The sequence below is a fragment of the Clavelina lepadiformis genome, chromosome 9, assembly GCF_947623445.1.
Source record: "Clavelina lepadiformis chromosome 9, kaClaLepa1.1, whole genome shotgun sequence".
In the NCBI taxonomy this organism is placed as follows: Eukaryota; Metazoa; Chordata; class Ascidiacea; order Aplousobranchia; family Clavelinidae; genus Clavelina; species Clavelina lepadiformis.
Window position 1 is genome coordinate 1785380 of NC_135248.1, and position 24711 is coordinate 1810090.

Here is a 24711-nt window from a genome sequence, read left to right on the forward strand (position 1 = left end):
ATAATCGCATATTGACTTGCACCTCAATGATGTGCGACTTTTCTCAGGTTGTAGTTAATGCAACCTAATTAAATAAAACGTGGGTGTATTTTAACAACTGTGAGTTTTGCACTGGAAAATACGGCGTAGCAAAACTCGAAAGTATATGCGGGCCGCACAAAATCTGACCGCAGGCAACATGCGGCCCGTGTGCCAGGATTTGGACCGCCCTGATCCAAGTTATAGTTTGACGCAGTAGGTTACGGCGCCTTTTCATACTTATTATTTCACTTAGGCTTGTTTTACAAGTTCGTTAGTTTGTTTTTTTTAGTTAGTGCGTAGTCATGTCGTACACATATTACGTGTGGGTTCTACGTATATACATCAACATCTTGTAACACGTGTGTAGGGTGCGTCACTTGACAAATGCTAAATAAAGCGGCAATATTAAATCGTTCTGAGACTGTCCGTAACGTTGAACATCTCAGTAAAGAAGCCCAAATTGTAAATTCTTCAGGAACGTAACTTATTTCTAAACAAGTCCTGCTTTCTGCACCGTCCGTAAAAAGACAAACCAATCGATCACAAACCTATATGGAACTAAATCATACTACATGTCTGCCTTTTTATCGCTACCTTTAAAAAAATTAACTAAGAAAATGAAGATAAAATACGCTATTAAATAACACAGTAAAACAATAATGGATGAGCACTACCACAAATAGTAAACGAAAAGTGCAAAAACATACGCAACTGCATGCCTTTTTGAACTAAAGTTTTTTTCATTTATCAAAACACGCCATGGATTTAAGGTCAATTAAACCCAATTTAGCTTCGAATGGACCTACTGCGAATCAACATTTCAGACAATGAAGAAGTATATTTCTTATTTTTTCGCCATTAATTGTACGGAGCAATAATTAGGCCTACGGTGCTGAACGTTGCAGTTGTTGCTCAATAACTAACCAGTGATAAATTACAAAAGAGAAAATGAATTATCAATATTGCTCGGATCGATTTTATTTTCGTCTGATGTTTATACCCTCCAAAAATATTGGGTCAAAGGCGGTCTCTTTGTGTATCAAAAACTTCCCTGCTAAATGTGTTTTCAGATGCTATCAACTGCCTGCAGATGTCCAGCTTTTCAGCACCGGGTTTTAAATTATAACTCGCAACCGAAACTCCCTTTGGTTTGAAAATTGTCTTCTTAAAATTAAGATCAGATATTTTTGATGAATCCACGGCGCCCTCGCCCTCTACGCAAGTCTTTGTCAGGTTTCTTCGGATCTCCTTCAGTCTGTTGACGGCTGCTTCCATTTTCTTCATCCCGAACCCTTCAATCTTTCGCCGTAAGGTGGCGTTAAAGTAATCGAAGAGCGCCGCGTCTGACTCATTCCACTGACGGGCCTTCCCCCGGATCCTAGCTCTCTTTATTTCTGCATTACCGTCGTTGTCATGGCTACGCGCATTCAAACTCAAACAGGCGACGTCTTCCAAATCCCAACACAGTAAGTCGGCGAATAAAACCATCGATTCGTCAAAGTAATCGGAGACCAAAACCAAATCGAATATTTCAGTTAATTCAGCCAAGGCTTTCTCAATGTATTGGTCGTCATCTATCATGTTGTTGTATCCTAAATCGAAAAACATCGGATTTTTGGCAAAGTTCGCGTAGGTTGACGACCCAGCCGCGCGCACATGGGCAGCAGCATTATCCAGCCAGTTTTCTATCGATGTATTCCCGTGATGGGGAACCCGCTGAAATGAGGGGACGATTTCCCACATGTAATCAAACGTTGAGTCAAACAGCTGTCCAGGTTCGCGTACGATCGTCACAAACGGTGATTCTTTTGGCATAAAGCCTTTGAGGACATCATATTTCATTCTCATATGATGGCAGACAATGTTGTACGGATCCGACCCTAAACACAAATTTATCATAAGTCACAAAAACTGAGTGAGTCTGGCCAGCTGGTGGCCTAGACGTGAGTCTGGCCAGCTGGTGGCCTAGACGTGAGTCTGGCCAGCTGGTGGCCTAGACGTGAGTCTGGCCAGCTGGTGGCCTAGACGTGGCCACCAGCTGGCCACGACAATGTTGTACGGATCCGACCCTAAACACAAATTTATCATAAGTCACAAAAACTGAGTGAGTCTGGCCAGCTGGTGGCCTAGACGTGAGTCTGGCCAGCTGGTGGCCTAGACGTGAGTCTGGCCAGCTGGTGGCCTAGACGTGAGTCTGGCCAGCTGGTGGCCTAGACGTGAGTCTGGCCAGCTGGTGGCCTAGACGTGAGTCTGGCCAGCTGGTGGCCTAGACGTGAGTCTGGCCAGCTGGTGGCCTAGACGTGAGTCTGGCCAGCTGGTGGCCTAGACGTGAGTCTGGCCAGCTGGTGGCCTAGACGTGAGTCTGGCCAGCTGGTGGCCTAGACGTGAGTCTGGCCAGCTGGTGGCCTAGACGTGAGTCTGGCCAGCTGGTGGCCTAGACGTGAGTCTGGCCAGCTGGTGGCCTAGACGTGAGTCTGGCCAGCTGGTGGCCTAGACGTGAGTCTGGCCAGCTGGTGGCCTAGACGTGAGTCTGGCCAGCTGGTGGCCTAGACGTGAGTCTGGCCAGCTGGTGGCCTAGACGTGAGTCTGGCCAGCTGGTGGCCTAGACGTGAGTCTGGCCAGCTGGTGGCCTAGACGTGAGTCTGGCCAGCTGGTGGCCTAGACGTGAGTCTGGCCAGCTGGTGGCCTAGACGTGAGTCTGGCCAGCTGGTGGCCTAGACGTGAGTCTGGCCAGCTGGTGGCCTAGACGTGAGTCTGGCCAGCTGGTGGCCTAGACGTGAGTCTGGCCAGCTGGTGGCCTAGACGTGAGTCTGGCCAGCTGGTGGCCTAGACGTGAGTCTGGCCAGCTGGTGGCCTAGACGTGAGTCTGGCCAGCTGGTGGCCTAGACGTGAGTCTGGCCAGCTGGTGGCCTAGACGTGAGTCTGGCCAGCTGGTGGCCTAGACGTGAGTCTGGCCAGCTGGTGGCCTAGACGTGAGTCTGGCCAGCTGGTGGCCTAGACGTGAGTCTGGCCAGCTGGTGGCCTAGACGTGAGTCTGGCCAGCTGGTGGCCTAGACGTGAGTCTGGCCAGCTGGTGGCCTAGACGTGAGTCTGGCCAGCTGGTGGCCTAGACGTGAGTCTGGCCAGCTGGTGGCCTAGACGTGAGTCTGGCCAGCTGGTGGCCTAGACGTGAGTCTGGCCAGCTGGTGGCCTAGACGTGAGTCTGGCCAGCTGGTGGCCTAGACGTGAGTCTGGCCAGCTGGTGGCCTAGACGTGAGTCTGGCCAGCTGGTGGCCTAGACGTGAGTCTGGCCAGCTGGTGGCCTAGACGTGAGTCTGGCCAGCTGGTGGCCTAGACGTGAGTCTGGCCAGCTGGTGGCCTAGACGTGAGTCTGGCCAGCTGGTGGCCTAGACGTGAGTCTGGCCAGCTGGTGGCCTAGACGTGAGTCTGGCCAGCTGGTGGCCTAGACGTGAGTCTGGCCAGCTGGTGGCCTAGACGTGAGTCTGGCCAGCTGGTGGCCTAGACGTGAGTCTGGCCAGCTGGTGGCCTAGACGTGAGTCTGGCCAGCTGGTGGCCTAGACGTGAGTCTGGCCAGCTGGTGGCCTAGACGTGAGTCTGGCCAGCTGGTGGCCTAGACGTGAGTCTGGCCAGCTGGTGGCCTAGACGTGAGTCTGGCCAGCTGGTGGCCTAGACGTGAGTCTGGCCAGCTGGTGGCCTAGACGTGAGTCTGGCCAGCTGGTGGCCTAGACGTGAGTCTGGCCAGCTGGTGGCCTAGACGTGAGTCTGGCCAGCTGGTGGCCTAGACGTGAGTCTGGCCAGCTGGTGGCCTAGACGTGAGTCTGGCCAGCTGGTGGCCTAGACGTGAGTCTGGCCAGCTGGTGGCCTAGACGTGAGTCTGGCCAGCTGGTGGCCTAGACGTGAGTCTGGCCAGCTGGTGGCCTAGACGTGAGTCTGGCCAGCTGGTGGCCTAGACGTGAGTCTGGCCAGCTGGTGGCCTAGACGTGAGTCTGGCCAGCTGGTGGCCTAGACGTGAGTCTGGCCAGCTGGTGGCCTAGACGTGAGTCTGGCCAGCTGGTGGCCTAGACGTGAGTCTGGCCAGCTGGTGGCCTAGACGTGAGTCTGGCCAGCTGGTGGCCTAGACGTGAGTCTGGCCAGCTGGTGGCCTAGACGTGAGTCTGGCCAGCTGGTGGCCTAGACGTGAGTCTGGCCAGCTGGTGGCCTAGACGTGAGTCTGGCCAGCTGGTGGCCTAGACGTGAGTCTGGCCAGCTGGTGGCCTAGACGTGAGTCTGGCCAGCTGGTGGCCTAGACGTGAGTCTGGCCAGCTGGTGGCCTAGACGTGAGTCTGGCCAGCTGGTGGCCTAGACGTGAGTCTGGCCAGCTGGTGGCCTAGACGTGAGTCTGGCCAGCTGGTGGCCTAGACGTGAGTCTGGCCAGCTGGTGGCCTAGACGTGAGTCTGGCCAGCTGGTGGCCTAGACGTGAGTCTGGCCAGCTGGTGGCCTAGACGTGAGTCTGGCCAGCTGGTGGCCTAGACGTGAGTCTGGCCAGCTGGTGGCCTAGACGTGAGTCTGGCCAGCTGGTGGCCTAGACGTGAGTCTGGCCAGCTGGTGGCCTAGACGTGAGTCTGGCCAGCTGGTGGCCTAGACGTGAGTCTGGCCAGCTGGTGGCCTAGACGTGAGTCTGGCCAGCTGGTGGCCTAGACGTGAGTCTGGCCAGCTGGTGGCCTAGACGTGAGTCTGGCCAGCTGGTGGCCTAGACGTGAGTCTGGCCAGCTGGTGGCCTAGACGTGAGTCTGGCCAGCTGGTGGCCTAGACGTGAGTCTGGCCAGCTGGTGGCCTAGACGTGAGTCTGGCCAGCTGGTGGCCTAGACGTGAGTCTGGCCAGCTGGTGGCCTAGACGTGAGTCTGGCCAGCTGGTGGCCTAGACGTGAGTCTGGCCAGCTGGTGGCCTAGACGTGAGTCTGGCCAGCTGGTGGCCTAGACGTGAGTCTGGCCAGCTGGTGGCCTAGACGTGAGTCTGGCCAGCTGGTGGCCTAGACGTGAGTCTGGCCAGCTGGTGGCCTAGACGTGAGTCTGGCCAGCTGGTGGCCTAGACGTGAGTCTGGCCAGCTGGTGGCCTAGACGTGAGTCTGGCCAGCTGGTGGCCTAGACGTGAGTCTGGCCAGCTGGTGGCCTAGACGTGAGTCTGGCCAGCTGGTGGCCTAGACGTGAGTCTGGCCAGCTGGTGGCCTAGACGTGAGTCTGGCCAGCTGGTGGCCTAGACGTGAGTCTGGCCAGCTGGTGGCCTAGACGTGAGTCTGGCCAGCTGGTGGCCTAGACGTGAGTCTGGCCAGCTGGTGGCCTAGACGTGAGTCTGGCCAGCTGGTGGCCTAGACGTGAGTCTGGCCAGCTGGTGGCCTAGACGTGAGTCTGGCCAGCTGGTGGCCTAGACGTGAGTCTGGCCAGCTGGTGGCCTAGACGTGAGTCTGGCCAGCTGGTGGCCTAGACGTGAGTCTGGCCAGCTGGTGGCCTAGACGTGAGTCTGGCCAGCTGGTGGCCTAGACGTGAGTCTGGCCAGCTGGTGGCCTAGACGTGAGTCTGGCCAGCTGGTGGCCTAGACGTGAGTCTGGCCAGCTGGTGGCCTAGACGTGAGTCTGGCCAGCTGGTGGCCTAGACGTGAGTCTGGCCAGCTGGTGGCCTAGACGTGAGTCTGGCCAGCTGGTGGCCTAGACGTGAGTCTGGCCAGCTGGTGGCCTAGACGTGAGTCTGGCCAGCTGGTGGCCTAGACGTGAGTCTGGCCAGCTGGTGGCCTAGACGTGAGTCTGGCCAGCTGGTGGCCTAGACGTGAGTCTGGCCAGCTGGTGGCCTAGACGTGAGTCTGGCCAGCTGGTGGCCTAGACGTGAGTCTGGCCAGCTGGTGGCCTAGACGTGAGTCTGGCCAGCTGGTGGCCTAGACGTGAGTCTGGCCAGCTGGTGGCCTAGACGTGAGTCTGGCCAGCTGGTGGCCTAGACGTGAGTCTGGCCAGCTGGTGGCCTAGACGTGAGTCTGGCCAGCTGGTGGCCTAGACGTGAGTCTGGCCAGCTGGTGGCCTAGACGTGAGTCTGGCCAGCTGGTGGCCTAGACGTGAGTCTGGCCAGCTGGTGGCCTAGACGTGAGTCTGGCCAGCTGGTGGCCTAGACGTGAGTCTGGCCAGCTGGTGGCCTAGACGTGAGTCTGGCCAGCTGGTGGCCTAGACGTGAGTCTGGCCAGCTGGTGGCCTAGACGTGAGTCTGGCCAGCTGGTGGCCTAGACGTGAGTCTGGCCAGCTGGTGGCCTAGACGTGAGTCTGGCCAGCTGGTGGCCTAGACGTGAGTCTGGCCAGCTGGTGGCCTAGACGTGAGTCTGGCCAGCTGGTGGCCTAGACGTGAGTCTGGCCAGCTGGTGGCCTAGACGTGAGTCTGGCCAGCTGGTGGCCTAGACGTGAGTCTGGCCAGCTGGTGGCCTAGACGTGAGTCTGGCCAGCTGGTGGCCTAGACGTGAGTCTGGCCAGCTGGTGGCCTAGACGTGAGTCTGGCCAGCTGGTGGCCTAGACGTGAGTCTGGCCAGCTGGTGGCCTAGACGTGAGTCTGGCCAGCTGGTGGCCTAGACGTGAGTCTGGCCAGCTGGTGGCCTAGACGTGAGTCTGGCCAGCTGGTGGCCTAGACGTGAGTCTGGCCAGCTGGTGGCCTAGACGTGAGTCTGGCCAGCTGGTGGCCTAGACGTGAGTCTGGCCAGCTGGTGGCCTAGACGTGAGTCTGGCCAGCTGGTGGCCTAGACGTGAGTCTGGCCAGCTGGTGGCCTAGACGTGAGTCTGGCCAGCTGGTGGCCTAGACGTGAGTCTGGCCAGCTGGTGGCCTAGACGTGAGTCTGGCCAGCTGGTGGCCTAGACGTGAGTCTGGCCAGCTGGTGGCCTAGACGTGAGTCTGGCCAGCTGGTGGCCTAGACGTGAGTCTGGCCAGCTGGTGGCCTAGACGTGAGTCTGGCCAGCTGGTGGCCTAGACGTGAGTCTGGCCAGCTGGTGGCCTAGACGTGAGTCTGGCCAGCTGGTGGCCTAGACGTGAGTCTGGCCAGCTGGTGGCCTAGACGTGAGTCTGGCCAGCTGGTGGCCTAGACGTGAGTCTGGCCAGCTGGTGGCCTAGACGTGAGTCTGGCCAGCTGGTGGCCTAGACGTGAGTCTGGCCAGCTGGTGGCCTAGACGTGAGTCTGGCCAGCTGGTGGCCTAGACGTGAGTCTGGCCAGCTGGTGGCCTAGACGTGAGTCTGGCCAGCTGGTGGCCTAGACGTGAGTCTGGCCAGCTGGTGGCCTAGACGTGAGTCTGGCCAGCTGGTGGCCTAGACGTGAGTCTGGCCAGCTGGTGGCCTAGACGTGAGTCTGGCCAGCTGGTGGCCTAGACGTGAGTCTGGCCAGCTGGTGGCCTAGACGTGAGTCTGGCCAGCTGGTGGCCTAGACGTGAGTCTGGCCAGCTGGTGGCCTAGACGTGAGTCTGGCCAGCTGGTGGCCTAGACGTGAGTCTGGCCAGCTGGTGGCCTAGACGTGAGTCTGGCCAGCTGGTGGCCTAGACGTGAGTCTGGCCAGCTGGTGGCCTAGACGTGAGTCTGGCCAGCTGGTGGCCTAGACGTGAGTCTGGCCAGCTGGTGGCCTAGACGTGAGTCTGGCCAGCTGGTGGCCTAGACGTGAGTCTGGCCAGCTGGTGGCCTAGACGTGAGTCTGGCCAGCTGGTGGCCTAGACGTGAGTCTGGCCAGCTGGTGGCCTAGACGTGAGTCTGGCCAGCTGGTGGCCTAGACGTGAGTCTGGCCAGCTGGTGGCCTAGACGTGAGTCTGGCCAGCTGGTGGCCTAGACGTGAGTCTGGCCAGCTGGTGGCCTAGACGTGAGTCTGGCCAGCTGGTGGCCTAGACGTGAGTCTGGCCAGCTGGTGGCCTAGACGTGAGTCTGGCCAGCTGGTGGCCTAGACGTGAGTCTGGCCAGCTGGTGGCCTAGACGTGAGTCTGGCCAGCTGGTGGCCTAGACGTGAGTCTGGCCAGCTGGTGGCCTAGACGTGAGTCTGGCCAGCTGGTGGCCTAGACGTGAGTCTGGCCAGCTGGTGGCCTAGACGTGAGTCTGGCCAGCTGGTGGCCTAGACGTGAGTCTGGCCAGCTGGTGGCCTAGACGTGAGTCTGGCCAGCTGGTGGCCTAGACGTGAGTCTGGCCAGCTGGTGGCCTAGACGTGAGTCTGGCCAGCTGGTGGCCTAGACGTGAGTCTGGCCAGCTGGTGGCCTAGACGTGAGTCTGGCCAGCTGGTGGCCTAGACGTGAGTCTGGCCAGCTGGTGGCCTAGACGTGAGTCTGGCCAGCTGGTGGCCTAGACGTGAGTCTGGCCAGCTGGTGGCCTAGACGTGAGTCTGGCCAGCTGGTGGCCTAGACGTGAGTCTGGCCAGCTGGTGGCCTAGACGTGAGTCTGGCCAGCTGGTGGCCTAGACGTGAGTCTGGCCAGCTGGTGGCCTAGACGTGAGTCTGGCCAGCTGGTGGCCTAGACGTGAGTCTGGCCAGCTGGTGGCCTAGACGTGAGTCTGGCCAGCTGGTGGCCTAGACGTGAGTCTGGCCAGCTGGTGGCCTAGACGTGAGTCTGGCCAGCTGGTGGCCTAGACGTGAGTCTGGCCAGCTGGTGGCCTAGACGTGAGTCTGGCCAGCTGGTGGCCTAGACGTGAGTCTGGCCAGCTGGTGGCCTAGACGTGAGTCTGGCCAGCTGGTGGCCTAGACGTGAGTCTGGCCAGCTGGTGGCCTAGACGTGAGTCTGGCCAGCTGGTGGCCTAGACGTGAGTCTGGCCAGCTGGTGGCCTAGACGTGAGTCTGGCCAGCTGGTGGCCTAGACGTGAGTCTGGCCAGCTGGTGGCCTAGACGTGAGTCTGGCCAGCTGGTGGCCTAGACGTGAGTCTGGCCAGCTGGTGGCCTAGACGTGAGTCTGGCCAGCTGGTGGCCTAGACGTGAGTCTGGCCAGCTGGTGGCCTAGACGTGAGTCTGGCCAGCTGGTGGCCTAGACGTGAGTCTGGCCAGCTGGTGGCCTAGACGTGAGTCTGGCCAGCTGGTGGCCTAGACGTGAGTCTGGCCAGCTGGTGGCCTAGACGTGAGTCTGGCCAGCTGGTGGCCTAGACGTGAGTCTGGCCAGCTGGTGGCCTAGACGTGAGTCTGGCCAGCTGGTGGCCTAGACGTGAGTCTGGCCAGCTGGTGGCCTAGACGTGAGTCTGGCCAGCTGGTGGCCTAGACGTGAGTCTGGCCAGCTGGTGGCCTAGACGTGAGTCTGGCCAGCTGGTGGCCTAGACGTGAGTCTGGCCAGCTGGTGGCCTAGACGTGAGTCTGGCCAGCTGGTGGCCTAGACGTGAGTCTGGCCAGCTGGTGGCCTAGACGTGAGTCTGGCCAGCTGGTGGCCTAGACGTGAGTCTGGCCAGCTGGTGGCCTAGACGTGAGTCTGGCCAGCTGGTGGCCTAGACGTGAGTCTGGCCAGCTGGTGGCCTAGACGTGAGTCTGGCCAGCTGGTGGCCTAGACGTGAGTCTGGCCAGCTGGTGGCCTAGACGTGAGTCTGGCCAGCTGGTGGCCTAGACGTGAGTCTGGCCAGCTGGTGGCCTAGACGTGAGTCTGGCCAGCTGGTGGCCTAGACGTGAGTCTGGCCAGCTGGTGGCCTAGACGTGAGTCTGGCCAGCTGGTGGCCTAGACGTGAGTCTGGCCAGCTGGTGGCCTAGACGTGAGTCTGGCCAGCTGGTGGCCTAGACGTGAGTCTGGCCAGCTGGTGGCCTAGACGTGAGTCTGGCCAGCTGGTGGCCTAGACGTGAGTCTGGCCAGCTGGTGGCCTAGACGTGAGTCTGGCCAGCTGGTGGCCTAGACGTGAGTCTGGCCAGCTGGTGGCCTAGACGTGAGTCTGGCCAGCTGGTGGCCTAGACGTGAGTCTGGCCAGCTGGTGGCCTAGACGTGAGTCTGGCCAGCTGGTGGCCTAGACGTGAGTCTGGCCAGCTGGTGGCCTAGACGTGAGTCTGGCCAGCTGGTGGCCTAGACGTGAGTCTGGCCAGCTGGTGGCCTAGACGTGAGTCTGGCCAGCTGGTGGCCTAGACGTGAGTCTGGCCAGCTGGTGGCCTAGACGTGAGTCTGGCCAGCTGGTGGCCTAGACGTGAGTCTGGCCAGCTGGTGGCCTAGACGTGAGTCTGGCCAGCTGGTGGCCTAGACGTGAGTCTGGCCAGCTGGTGGCCTAGACGTGAGTCTGGCCAGCTGGTGGCCTAGACGTGAGTCTGGCCAGCTGGTGGCCTAGACGTGAGTCTGGCCAGCTGGTGGCCTAGACGTGAGTCTGGCCAGCTGGTGGCCTAGACGTGAGTCTGGCCAGCTGGTGGCCTAGACGTGAGTCTGGCCAGCTGGTGGCCTAGACGTGAGTCTGGCCAGCTGGTGGCCTAGACGTGAGTCTGGCCAGCTGGTGGCCTAGACGGGCCTAGCTAGACTCCCCGTATAGACCACCGACCGACCCAAGTCCACCGAATTTTCACTGGGTTTGAACCGTGAACCTTCGCCGTGCTGTTCACTGAATTTTCCACTTGGCTAGTGTGTGTACCCACCCACCCGGGGGATTTCTATCTTTTAACATGAAAAGTGCGGGACTGAAATATTTTTATGTGAGTAAATTTTTACTTACTTATTACACTGACTTTCAAAGTCTTTCAGGAATAATTCGTCGTATCTTAAGATAGGAACACCAGTGTTTGCTCCGGGATTTGATCCCAAAACCTTGAGTTACCTAACTAGAAGTTGGAACTATGCGACTGTATCTTCTTAGGCTAGGCTTGGATGGACAGAGGTTTGAACCGAGAACCTTTGATTTGCTGCTAGCAGATGTTTTCACTGCGCCATCGTTTACTTCACTAACAACTGGTACATTTATACCTTTTCACCTTATTTCATGGTGCGACTCAAATTTTTTTTTAAACTTTCAAATACTTGTAGGATAATTTCGTTTTAATTCCTAAGAATAGACGACCAGCGCTTGGGCAGGGATTTGAACCCAAAACATTTAGTACCTGGGAGTGGGAACTAACTGTGACGCTTGTACGAACCTTGAGAAATAACGCCATTAACATTGCTCTATTCCATTCAAGTTCGCTTGCTGGCTAAGACTAGACGTTATGTCAGCGTTGTCGGCAGGATTCGAACCTACGCGGGCAGATGCCAACAGATTTCTAGTCTTTCACCTTAACCACTTGGCCACGACAACTGTGCTTAATGTTCAATGCAAATAGATATAATCCAACTTTTCTCGAATCACTTATGAATACGTAATTTTATGTCAGCTTTGTCGGCAGGATTCGAACCTACGCGGGCAGAGCCCAACAGATATCTAGTCTGTCGCCTTAACCGCTCGGCCACGACAACTCTGATGAATGTCAAATGCAAATAAAAAAATGGCATTTTTCTCGAATCACTAATGAAAACGAAAGTTTATGTCAGCGTTGTCGGCGGGATTCGAACCTACGCGGGCAGAACCCAACAGATTTCTAGTCGGTCGCCTTAACCACTCGGCCACGACAAGTGTGCTTAATGATCAATGCAAATTGGTAAAATCGAACAATTCTCGAATCACTTATGAAAAAGAAAATTTATGTCAGCGTTGTCGGCAGGATTCGAACGTATGCGGGGAGGCCCCAACAGATTTCGAGTCTGTCGCCTTAACCCAGTGTTTCTCAACCCCGAGTCCGCGGACTCATTTGAGTCCGCGTAAGGTTTTTGTGAGTCCGCAAGCCCATTAATTTACCGTATATAATTTCGCATAGGTCATAATTTTCGCGACGGCTCTTTGCCTCAAAGAGTAGGTGTCGCAAGAGATACCTTGGCGTGTTGGATAATTTTAGTTATTACAACATCCATTTGTTGGTAATTTAAAATAGTCTGATTAAGAGCTTTGCTTATTTCTTATGTGACACTGGTGGCAATCCAATTCCTTAATTCTTTTGTTCTCTTCTCCTTCTTCCAACTCCTGGCGAGCGAATCACATCCTTTTTTCTCTTTTTTAAAAGGAGTTTCCAAGTGTCAGAGCTTTTTTTGTTTCTTTCCTTCTCTCGCAATGCAATTTCGCCTGCGCACGGCCACTTTTTGAAAGAACAGAAACATGAATTTGTTGATCGTTTTAGCGATGACAAATGAATTGCCAAATTGCTTTTCTTTGCTAATTTTTTCAGGCTTGTGAACCAATGGAATGGCTCTATGCATGGAAAAGACAAAAATATTTTAGATGTAAGATGCGTTGATGCGTTTAAAGCAAAAATAAAATTGTGGATACATCGAATGGAAAGTGGGAAGATGACTGACTGCTTTTCCAGCGTTGAACTTATTTTTTGAGGAGAAAAATATTGAATTGCGCGGTATTTGTCGAATGTTTCTTGAGCACCTCAATACATTTGTTTCTGAGCTGGATTGACATATTCCTTAACAAAATTATAACAAGATATTTAACTGGGTACGAAGTCCTTTTGAGGTGTCAGCGTTAGAGGTGCATTCAGAAATAGACTGCATTTCTGAACAGTTAATTGAACTGCAAAGTCGACAGATGTGGAGAGACAAGTTGAAAATTGTTTCTCTGACTCAATTTTGGGCGAATGTTCTATCGAAGGAACCTAACCTTTCTGACCTCTGCAAACAAGCAGCAATAGCTCTTTTGCCTTTTCCGACTACAAGTACATACTTGTGTGAAGCAGGATTTTCAACCTTAGCTATGCTTAAAACCAAGTGCCGGAACCAACTTCAACCGGAAGATGATATAAGGTGTGCATTAACGACCATAATTCCTGATTTCGACAAAGTTTTGAAGCAAGTTCAGAGACGACAAGGTTCTCATTGAGATAGGTTGAGCAAAGGTCGTAATTTTCAAGGTTCTCACTGAGATTTATAGTGCATATGTGCCCAATAAACAAACCGCTTCTGCTTTTTTATCTCACTTTTTTAGTGTAGAACTAACTTATTTTTTATTCTTACTGAGTCCGCGAATACTTGTGCTAATAGGAAAATAGTCCGTGGGCTAAAAAGGTTGAGAAACACTGCCTTAACCACTCGGCCACGACAACTGTGCTTAATGTTCAATGCAAATAGATAAAATCGAACTTTTCTCGAATCACTTATGAAAAAGAAAATTTTTGTCAGCGTTGTCGGCAGGATTCGAACCTACGCAGGCAGAGCCCAACAGATATCTAGTCTGTCGCCTTAACCACTTGGCCACGACAACTGTGATGAATGTCAAATGCAAATAAAAAAATGGCACTTTTCTCGAATCACTTATGAAAACGAAAGTTTATGTCAGCGTTGTCGGCAGGATTCGAACCTACGCGGGCAGAGCCCAACAGATTTCTAGTCTGTCGCCTTAACCACTCGGCCACGACAACTGTGCTTAATGATCAATGTACGGTGTCTTTTCCTACTTATTAGGGTTGTTTTACAAGTTAGTTAGTTTTTCTTTTCAATTACTGCGCAGTCAAGTCATACACATATTACGTGCTGGTTCTACGTATATACATCAATATATTGTAACACGTGTGAAGGGTGCATCAATTGACTAATGCTAAATTTAAAGCGGCAATATTAAATCATTCTAGGAGTGTCCGTAACGTTGAACTTCTCAATAAAGAAGCCCAAACTGTCAATTCTTCAGGAACGTAACTTATTTCAAAACAAGTCATGCTTTCTGCACCGTCCGTAAAATGACAAATTTAAGCAATCGCCCACAAACCTATATGGAGCTAAACATGATCATACTACTGTACTTGTCTGCGATTTTATCGCTATCTTTACAAAAATTAAACAAGGAAATGAAGATAAAATACGCGATTAAATAACACAGTAAAACAATGATGAAAGAGCACTACTACAAATAATAAGCGAAAAGTGCAAAAAAATACGCAAATGCTTAACTCTTTGAACTAAAGTTTTCTTCATTTATCAAAACACGCTGTGGTTTTGTTTTTAAGGTCAATTAAACCCAATTTAGCTTTGAATGGACCTACTGCGAATCAACATTTCAGACAATGGAGAAGTATCTTTCTTAAATTTTCGCCATTAATTGTACGGAGCAAAAATTAGGCCTACGGTGCTGAACGTTACAGCTGTTGCTCGATAACTAACCAGTAATAAATTACACAAGAAAAATGAATTATCAATATTTCTTAGATCGATTTTATTTTCGTCTGATGTTTATACCCTCCAAAAATATTAGGTCAAGCGGTCTCTCTGTGTATTAAAAACTTCTCTGCTAAATGTGTTTTCAGATGCTATTAACTGCCTGCAGATGTCAAGCTTTTCAGCACCGGGTTTTAAATTATAACTCGCAACCGAAACTCCCTTTGGTTTGAAAATTGTCTTCTTAAAATTAAGATCAGATATTTTTGATGAATCCACGGCGCCCTCGCCCTCTACGCAAGTCTCTGTCAGGTTGCTTCGGATTTCCTTCAGTCTGTTGACGGCTGCTTCCATTTTCGTCATCCCGAATCTTTCAATCTTTCGCCATAAGGTGGCGTTAAAGTAATCGAAGAGCGCCGCGTCTGACTTATTCCACAGACGTGCCTTCCCCCGGATTCTAGCTCTCTTTATTTCTGCATTACCGTCGTTGTCATGGCTACGCGCATTCAAACTCAAACAGGCGACGTCTTCCAAATCCCAACACAGTAAGTCGGCGAATAAAACCATCGATTCGTCAAAGTAATCGGAGACCAAAACCAAATCGAATATTTTAGTTAATTCAGCCAAGGCTTTCTCAATGTATTGGTCATCATCTATCATGTTGTTGTATCCTAAATCAAAAAACATCGGATTTTTGGCAAAGTTCGCGTAGGTTGACGACCCAGTCGCACGCATATGGGCAGCAGCATTATCCAGCCAGTCTTCTATCGATGTATTCCCGTGATGGGGAACCCGCTGAAATGAGGGGACAATTTCCCACATGTAATCAAACGTTGACTCAAACAGCTGTCCAGGTTCGCGTACGATCGTCACAAACGGTGTTTCTTTCGGCATAAAGCCTTTGAGGACATCATATTTCATTCTCATGTGATGGCAGACAATGTTGTATGGATCCGACCCTAAACACAAATTTATCATAAGTCACAAAAACACTTCCCGTAACCGTCACTATAGTCTGTATACGTGAAACATTTACAAAGTATAGACTACCATTTTTTACGAGCTTTTTCAATGACCGTCGTTGTCATTACCGCCGTTTTCAGTGTTTCCGTTTTACGTAGGCTACATCAAAATTTATTTTATCTTTTATTATGACGTCATAAGTTTGGGGGCTCAGTTTGAGTTGGCACGAACGTTTAGATCAAACGCTCTCACAAACCCTAGTTATTTTTTTCTAGCACAACCCAAGTAAAAAAAGCTTACCCTGTTTAGCTACACTTTGACTTGAGAAAAAATGAGGATAGTCAAAATCGTGAACATTTTTCGGAAAGGCAATTTTCAGGTTATTATGAAGCCCATATCTCAAAAGAATATTCTACAAAAATAACAAAGAATTTCTTCAAATATACCCTTTCAAGCAAATGTGAACAAATAGCATAAAACAGACAACCGACCTGTACACCGGTACTGGCAGTCTTGTGAGTTTTAATGAAAACAATGTTTGTTTTTCTTTTGCAGTCATTGATTTTTGTTGTATTGTCTTTGATTTGTTTCTTCACATTCACTGATCTATTAACAACAACCAACAGGTTTGGTTATTTACACTCAAGCAGCACGATCACAATGAAGCACGACAGTATGACAGTCCTGATCTTATACTACCATATTGTATGATAGTTTAAAACAGAAATGTGGTCATAAGTACGGAAATCTTTGAAGGTCTGTTCAGCAAATTACAACTTTAGCGTTTAACAAAATTACAAAGTAGTTGGATTACCAAAATGTAAATACGTTTAAAGTAAAATTCCTGGCAGTTTCCGCAGTTAGGCTATTGATATAGGCTGGAGCAACTTGCCTCTGAACTGTGACGTCTGTTCCTTGTGTTGAGGTTTGTAGAAATGGGTCAGTATCAAATTGCAATATTCGAATCGCAGATTTCGGCTGCAAAGTGCTTTGTCTAAAACAAAAAGCAAGGTTTATGAGTTATAACCGTGCCTAGTTTTGAAAACTACGATCAAAAACTGTTTTCATAAGTTGTCATAATGGGAACATTCGTATAACCTACAACGAAATTGCCAAACTAAATTATAGATAACAGCGCAAAAAAGCAAAGTTTGTTGATAGCTCCAGATTTCGGATAATTTTGAGTATTTAAAGTTAGTGCAAGGATTAGCATTTTAAATAACCAAAATTGGGTAGTTGAAAATCCTTTATATTATATAAGTTTAACTTTGTATTGTTAACAAATATGTACCGGCATGCAATGGATTACAATTAAAATTAAAACACAGAAAAACTTACGAAAATAAAGCGAACTTATAATATTGACCCAAATTAAAACTTCACCATAGAGAGATTTCAACCAAAGTTCATCATACCACGTGTAGAACAGTACGCTTACAGTAGTATATCAAAGTCTATTCGATATTAAAACTGCAGCTACCGGCCATATTAACTTTTCTAAATTTTGTTAAATGCCAGGTTGCTATGCTTCGGACGACAACACCACGGTAGGCCTACTACGTTTTCGAAACTTTTGTTACCGGCTGCACATGCACCGGGGTATAAGTGCTGAAATGATTTAACTTCAAAAAATAGAATTAAAGTATGGTTGTCAGTAAGTACCAGAAAGCAGATGACTCGTGGCAATATCAAATCCAAGCCACTAATGGATCGCACTTTCATAAATTGAAAAGCATTTTACACAGAAACGTAATTGTAGATGAAAAAACACCAAAGGAACATCGACAGCTAACATGTGCATCTGTTACAGGAACAACAACAGGAAAATTCACACAAGTATAAAAATTTTGCATTTAAAGCATTAATTGCTTCGTCATCAATTGGCCATTGGAAACGAATTTACGACTCTTGAAAGTTTTCCATGAACAGGAAATAAGAAAGCAAACAAATATTTACATTTTTCGTCAAATGGCCCATTTAAAACATCTTATATTAGCAAGCTGTCAGTCCGATAAAAATGTCGCACAACGTATTTTTCTCTTTTGGATAAGTTTTTGACCCGCTTGAGAAGATTGTTAACATACATCACTTCTATTGTAGCCTACATATTAAGTAAGTAGCGCCGTATGTGGTTCGCGGTTAATTAACAACATAATAGTGTATACTGTAATTTTTGTTGAGTTTTTTTTCAATTTTTAGCTAAAATTTGTACAACTATATACGCGTGAGCGATCTCCTCAGCAAAGTTTGATGAAAATTTCTCTCTTGTCACGTTGTTTCCGCACAAAACATTTTACTAGCAAGTCCACACGTACACATAGGCTAAAACCTATTACCTACCCATTATTACGAAAAGTTTTTAAGTTCCAGCTGAACATGAATATAACCAAACCGATGCACAATATCCAAACATATTTTCTTCTCGTTACTTGCATAGTCCCCGTACCGGTAAGTTTTTTTCAGTAATACAGTGGTATATGTAAGCTATATACGTAGGCTACAAGCTAATATAGCAAGAATCAAGGTTTGAGCATGAAAAAACCGTTGAAATTAAATCTCTGTAAGAACTAAAAACAGAAACAGTTTTCATGATTGTCGGACTTAGAAAGGAGCGAGCCTTGCTCATATGAAGCTTACCGTATATCCAGGTAAGCGGTATGTATTAAACTTAGTATAGGGAGATCAGAATACAAAAGATTATTGTAGATAAACTAAAATTGATTATAGGACCACTAATGAATTGGTCGCTAAAAATACTAACTTATAACAACGAAAAAAAGGAAAAATCTCAAAAAAAGAGTATACCAAATTCAAAATATCGAAAATATTATAAACTTGAATATATACAAAGCATAACAAAACCCAGCGTCATTTCGTCGAAATATATTTTAATAAAGGTTTTTAATATTTTTCTTACGGGTATTTTAAGCATTCCCGTACTACTGTATAATTGCAAATAAGACTATAAGACGTTCAGCCAAAAACTTTTAAACACTGAAAATCAAAGTAAATTTATTCAAGCATGATTTAAAAGCAAGCAGAGCACGCTAAAAGATTTTGTGTGCTTTTTATTTATTAGTGTGACTGATATTTAGGCTTTTATAGAATAGATGATTAATTACTGACGGTAATATTTCACATCTGTAACTTGGTTTTTACTTTTTTAAGTTTTGACCGGTTAAGATACAGTTATAACCATATTCCTAACCGAACTTATTTTATTCAGTGGCATGAAACGGAAGATTTCCGGTCAACTATTTCTGTGACCTTCATGCTAACGAATAAACGAATAATTTTGTTTTGTAAAAGATACATCTTTCGACTCCGACTACCACAAAACCTTTACAAAATCTTTCATATATTTCCGCAACGATTATTTTGTGACACTGCTGTTGTGTGGAATGTTATTTTTACCATGGTTGTGCGACTGACGTCATTATGTCCCCAATTACAATGGTTTCAAACTAACCCTTTCATTATCATCACCCCGAGGAGTTCGCACGTTCGCTTTCCGGCATCTGCGTCACCTTAACTTGATTATGTTAATATTTTTATAAATAAACTACAAAAGTTTCTTCACTGGAAGCTAAAAAAATTTTGTTTTGAGCCTGTTCAAAATAGAAAATTTGGCAAAATCTTGTGTTTTGGCTGGTTTTGAAAGCAACGTGTAGGTCTACGCTACATATGAAATTATATGACTATTATTCGAAATTTTCAAAAAGATATTTCAAAATTTTCAAACAACTACGTTGTTTTCTTCAAAACTTAACTCGGCTAATTTGTGATAAAATCTGTTGCCAAACCTGAGAATTTAAAAGTTAATTAGTCCCTAGACCCTTCAACCCAAAGGTTTGTATAAACATAACACGAGTTCACGTCCTTAGTTCTGCGACTTCAAAACATTTTACTTCTCATGGTTTGGAATTCTCCAATTATCGTATTGCTCAATTCCTAACTTTCTCACGCCTTCGCTGTTCATCTCTATTTGATTGGTCGTAACTTATCTCTAATGTTACCAGGCCTGCCAAATCTCGCATTCCCATAGATCTATAGTGCCATTTGCGTGAGTTGTTTTACGAATAAATAGCGTGTAAATAATTGCTTCTTCGGTAAATTTGATGAGTAAATAAGACCGTGACAGTAATTATGAAAAACGTTTAAAAATATTATACAAATAAATATTTTAAATAAAGATTTAACAAAACTGTTCGGCCACTTTCTACATCAGACTGCATGGTAGCCTAAAGATTGCAACAACAACGCAACCAAATACCCAGAAAACCACTTTATCACCCCCTGACAACGTAAACGTATAGTGAGTGGATGTCAAAAATTATTTCCAAGAAAGCAAACATTCCGAATGAGGTCATAGTCTTAATAGAATTACTCAATTAATTTTAACTTTTGCACCACACTCACTAATGTTGCAAACAACCGGGTTTTTAAGGATTGACAGACATCGAACGCATATGTGGTAATCAATAAAAATCTTTTCAAAAACCACTCCGGATGCTCATAAATATAGCAAACACAGCAATTTCAAATAATAGGTTTTTCTGGGGGGACTGAACCCAGAAATACCACAGAAATTTATCTACTTATCACCTAAACCTGTATAAGAGATACGAGCAGACAAAACCAGGAACGGAACAAAAGTAGAAGAACGACAGACTGAGGAGATAAAAACCTAGATTTGTGAAATACAGTAAATACAGACAGCGTGTTTCAAATAACGCCGTTTTGATTTTCGCTTGTTTTGCAATCTTTAATTTAAAACCCGCTCAAGCAGCCGTGTCTAAGTATAATGTACTGTTGCATAATCGCTGAAAATTTATTGTTTGCTGTCACTATTACACAATGGTACGTTCGAAGCTATTTTGCACAGCTTCGTGTTAACCTTTAACTTAACTACACTTTCCGGTCGAAATGTAACTTCAACTTAACCATAAATAGCTCAATTCAACCCCAAATAACCTTTTGCATAACCATTCTCCTAATTTAACTGCCCTATCTAAAAATGGGCTACGTGACCTACTTACGGTGAAATATTCATTCTCTTTATTATTTTGTTCGTCTAAACTCTAAAGACTCTGAATTAACGCCTTTGAATGCTTCATCGTTTTTGTAGATTCCTTGCTACTTGCAACAGGTCGCACGCTATTGGATTTAATATCAACTAAAATCCTTCAAAAGACAGCAAAACTGCTTCTTCTGCTTGGTTAAGACGTCGGCCAGTAGCTTGTCGTAAAACTCACCTTCACTTCCACGAACATATAGGTGGAATATACACCAACTACTGTCTAATTATTTGGCGACCAACCGCTGAGTTAATATTTTTAACAAAACACTTTGAAAAGGTTTGAAAATTGATTGAACGATCAAAGGTATTTCAAGGTCAGCATTTGTGCTCAAGCAATAACGTGTACACACGTTATAAGATAATGAAAATAACATAATGCGATAAATACAGTGTCGCTGTGTTCATAAAATATAGATAAGTTAAAATCAACTTGGCCTTGAGACTACACGCAGACCTATTACTTTATTTTCCAACAACGGCTAAAAGAAAACATTATCTTACAAAAATTATTACGAAAATAGCGGATAATATGTGATAGTTTAGACTTTGAAGTAAAACGAATCACGGCAAAGTAAAAGAGCTTTATAGCAATCTTATGGTCACTTTAGTAAGTGAAGGAACAGGTTATTTCAACGGTCGCAGTAACAACGTTATAACAGTCTCCTGTTCGTTCGGTAGCGTACCGACCAAAACTCCTAGTGTAAAGCAAACCAAAGTCGTTACTCACATCTACACCCATTAATGCATGTCCAGGCAGTCCACCCTGAGGTGCTGGCTACTGTACAATCAGTTGATGAGAAATGATGTAATTATTAAAATGCCGGTAGCATTTGAAGTATTTAAGAGCAAAACTATGGTAAGTTATTATTATCTAACAACATTACCTTAAAGTATGAGTCTGCACATAACTTCGGAACGACATAGAAAATACCCTCGACTAAACTGCCGCAGTACACAGTTGAATTCGCCCATCCTGCTGCCTGCCACTGAAAAAGCGCCAGTTGGATTTTTAAGTTTCACGCAAGTGAAAAATTATCTTTCAACGACGACTTTTCTTCATCGCGTCATAGGCCAAAAGCAAGAAAGTTTGCTTATACTGTTCGACCCTGCTAGTCGTTTCTTATAATTGCCGTAGGCTATTAGCGAATGAAGAATAAATATGAGTCAAGTAACAAGGGACCATTCGATTAATCCATTCCATGCGCGAAACCGTTTATTGGGAAATGAACCCGTGACAACAAATAAACTGCAGCCATCCTTTTTATTCCTGACAAACTTGCTTAATTTTGAATTATGTGATAATCTGATTACGTCACAATCTCTAGAACTACTTCTGTTAAACTTTAATGCGATTTGGAAGTTTCCTTAATATGTTTTACACTACACTTACCCTCATGCGCTCATAAACTACACTTACCCTCATGCGCTCATAAACTAAGTGACGAGGAAAAAAAATTCAAAAAAGAAAATGGTGAAATTTTTTATCCCAAACACGCGCAATAACTTATAGCCTACATCTCGAATGAGAGAAATGGCAAAGAAATGAAACTTGCAAAAACTAACTGTATAGTAACTAGAATTTTCAATAAAAATTAACTATACAGCCGTTTTCTGAAGCAGTGCAGGTAAATGTTCCGTGACAGTTTTAAAAATTCTAGTACAGGGTCACGAGGCGGAATAATTTTGGGGACCACTGAGTTAAGCTGATAAAAACATTGTTGCAGATTTGAAACCGTGCACCTACAGGCCTACCTACCTACCCTATAGGCCCAAATGCCTGCATTGAACAAAACTCCTGAAAAAACGCTAAAACGATAACAAAAACAGTAATATAAGACAACGAAGTTATTGCTGAATAAACCAACATCAGACAACAGGCTACTCAAACCAGACCTATTTCCATATCTGTTTACTCATTTATGTCATTTTCCGCTGTTTTGTTTTAAACACATCTTACACTAACGGGTCTACTCCATATATCATTAGGTTTTGCATGTCATGTTATGGCTGTTGCGTAACATTTGGGAAATATTATCGTTTATAATAGCCTTTACATAATTCCGTATTTAAACTCTCAGTGGAAACTAAATTAATACCAATCAAATAATGAAATCAAATATTTCGCTTAGTCTACACTACAGTATCTCACAGAAAACCTTAGTAAACAGTGAAACAAATGCTGCCGCCTTCTCAAAACAGAATCCTCGTATAGGCCTATGTTTCCGGAAAGTTTATTTCCAACGTTTTTTCTTAAGTTGAAATGGAGTTGGATAGTTGTTCGTCACAGCGGTGAACAACTCCACTTGCGACCGAGCAAATTTCTACGCAACTACATCGAATGTAACCAAAGCCATCCGCCAATAAGAAGTCAAACAACGAGCAACTAAATTAGTATTTTGAATAAGTAACCACGAAATCAATAACCAAGCTTAGGCGAGTTTTTTCAGACGCAGTAAAACAAACATAAATCAGTCTATTTTAATTCCTGAAGCGCTTTTATTTACGATGGGCGCGGTTTTTTTTGTCACAATGCTTTTTTAGCTATATACCAATGTGAACAATCAAAATTTTTCATTGATTTTTACAAATTTTCATTGTGTTTGGCAAAAATAAATATTTATGCAACGTGAACCAGTGCAAACCTGCTGAATCTCGCCACTGGCTAGGCCTATCACTGTAACTTTTGCATTCTATTTCAGCTGTCGTTTTTTGTTTTCAAAATATTGTGGAATATACTTGCGTAAAGAACAGTATAGGGCAGGCTAAGTGTATACATAAGACCTGACTACAATACCTCGAAACTAGTAAGATAAAAATCTACAAAAACATTGTCATTTTCCAGAACCAGGAACAAAATACAAAGCAACAATCAGGTTACAATGCCCAAGTTTTATTGAGTGCGCTAAAGTACCGTCGAGTACCGTCAAAAATGTTTCGGAGCACTTTAACAATAAATTCACTGTTATAAAGAGAAGGGGGTATGGAGCAACATAACAATGTTAGTAGTATAGAGTCGCCACCCTAGGAACCCCATTACCTTTACGTACCTCACGGGTTACGGGTAATTTTAGATCCGTTTTTGCTTTTATTCACGAGTTCACGAGTTTATTCACCATTCAGTTAATAAAATAAAATGTTGGCAAGGAAAGCAAATGCATTAACAACAGTAAACGTTTAATACATGTCGCATTTAAAACTAGCACAACGAGAAAAAATGTGTAAGTTGCAAACCAGAATTTCTTTTAAATTCTCACTTCGACCGGTGTAAGAGTGTCTTATCGTTTTGGAAAAAGGCTATTTTTTAGTACGAAATTTTGTTCAATAAATGATTTGATTTAACATAGAACATTCTCATAATATAGGGCTATACATAATACTTCCTACTTAAAGTCACGAGATTATTTTCCACTTAAAGCGGCTGTGTTCAGCGTTAATTTGAACGCCCGGATTAAACAAGATCGGGTTAAAATGAAAAACTTACAGCATACAGTGAATTGCCTATATATCAGCGGCCTTGAAATGCTTTTGAAAAGTTGCTCAACAAGGTGATCAAACAATTTGGTTCCAAAACAGGAAAAAACTGTGAATTTTAAATACGGTTTCAAAATTTGCTATTTATCTGCAAAATTCGCCCCCAGTTGTTGTTTGAACTTCGATAACTTTATGTTTATCAGATAATCAAACTTGTCACGTTTAAGTCACATCATGCATGATGAATGGCGACATCATGCTTTCTGGAAAATCAATTTCCATAAACGACCTTATCCCGATTAAATATTGCAAATTTCGCAGAGATAAAAATCATTCAGTTCTGGTGCTGGAATGCAGTCGGGCCAATCCATACGCAAGCTGTTTAGTGGCAGTGCCGCCTGATCTTCGTACAACGCATGCAGAATACTGCAAAACTAATTCGGGCTCAGTAGAGTGGTTCGAGCGCGGGCCTCGTATTCCGCGTTCGATACTCAGTGGCGCTGTACCGCCGTAATGCCCGAAATGACAGCACTTTACCCCTGATGGGTAGAATGTTAAACCGTTTCTTTGATGAAACGCATAAGCTCTTGAAACAACGCAGAAGATATCCAAAGTATACTTTTTTAACTATTTTAACTTCACTATGGATATTTTTACAGACATACACTCTTTTAAGTGCTGGCAGCATTAGACTAAATTAAAGTATTTGCACTGACGGTATCTCCTTCGACATGTTTACACCATAGATATCCTATAAAACACGTGTTACCGTGTTTGCAAACGTGTGTAAAACACGTATAACCTATATGTTAATTGCCTACGTACCTTAAAAAAGGGAACCTCTATACCTATGGAAATAGAGATCGAAATTTCGATTCGGTAGTATAAATACATTCGAGGTGAAATGAGATTATTAATATGAGGTTATTTTAAAGTGTTTAGTAATAGTTGTAGAAAACCTTCAAAAAATATAAAAACATCGTTAAACAAGCACATAATAATGATTAAGCTAACAACAGTGAAGTAATAAGGCTGTTCAAACGGTCGATTTGCTTTCGGGTATAAAATGCCCTCTTTTGTGCCATTT

At 46.5% G+C, this 24711-nt stretch overlaps 1 protein-coding gene and 1 non-coding gene across 4 annotated transcripts; both read right to left on the reverse strand.

Moving 5' to 3' along the window:
* Positions 1 to 626: 626 nt before the first annotated feature.
* Positions 627 to 21437, reverse strand: LOC143470210 (galactosylceramide sulfotransferase-like). Of its 3 annotated transcripts, none has more exons than XM_076968191.1 (5): positions 17414 to 19185; positions 15966 to 16067; positions 15565 to 15679; positions 15374 to 15485; positions 627 to 1901 (listed from the first exon to the last, which is right to left on the reverse strand). In XM_076968191.1, the coding sequence occupies exons 1-5, from the start codon at positions 17506 to 17508 to the stop codon at positions 1039 to 1041; spliced, it is 1287 nt and encodes a 428-aa protein (XP_076824306.1). In that variant the 5' UTR covers positions 17509 to 19185; the 3' UTR covers positions 627 to 1038. The 3 variants fall into 3 exon arrangements, with proteins under 3 accessions (XP_076824306.1, XP_076824307.1, XP_076824305.1); XM_076968192.1 differs by lacking the exons at positions 627 to 1901; positions 17414 to 19185 and adding exons at positions 13527 to 15069; positions 21038 to 21437; XM_076968190.1 differs by lacking the exon at positions 627 to 1901 and adding an exon at positions 13528 to 15069 and having other exon boundaries at positions 17414 to 19156.
* Positions 13299 to 13380, reverse strand: Trnas-aga (transfer RNA serine (anticodon AGA)). Its single transcript has one exon. It is a non-coding gene; the product is annotated as a tRNA-Ser (tRNA).
* Positions 21438 to 24711: the final 3274 nt, after the last annotated feature.

Bases quoted from the DNA above. Each gene is read 5' to 3' on its own strand.
- LOC143470210 (XM_076968190.1), bottom strand. From the start codon at position 17,508: ATGCAAGTAACGAGAAGAAAATATGTTTGGATATTGTGCATCGGTTTG. The intron at 15,680-15,965 runs GCAAGTTGCTCC...TGTTGTTAATAG, and splicing joins ACAGACGTCACAGTTCAGAG to ATCAGTGAATGTGAAGAAAC. The intron at 15,486-15,564 runs GTCGGTTGTCTG...TTATTTTTGTAG, and splicing joins CTGCCAGTACCGGTGTACAG to AATATTCTTTTGAGATATGG.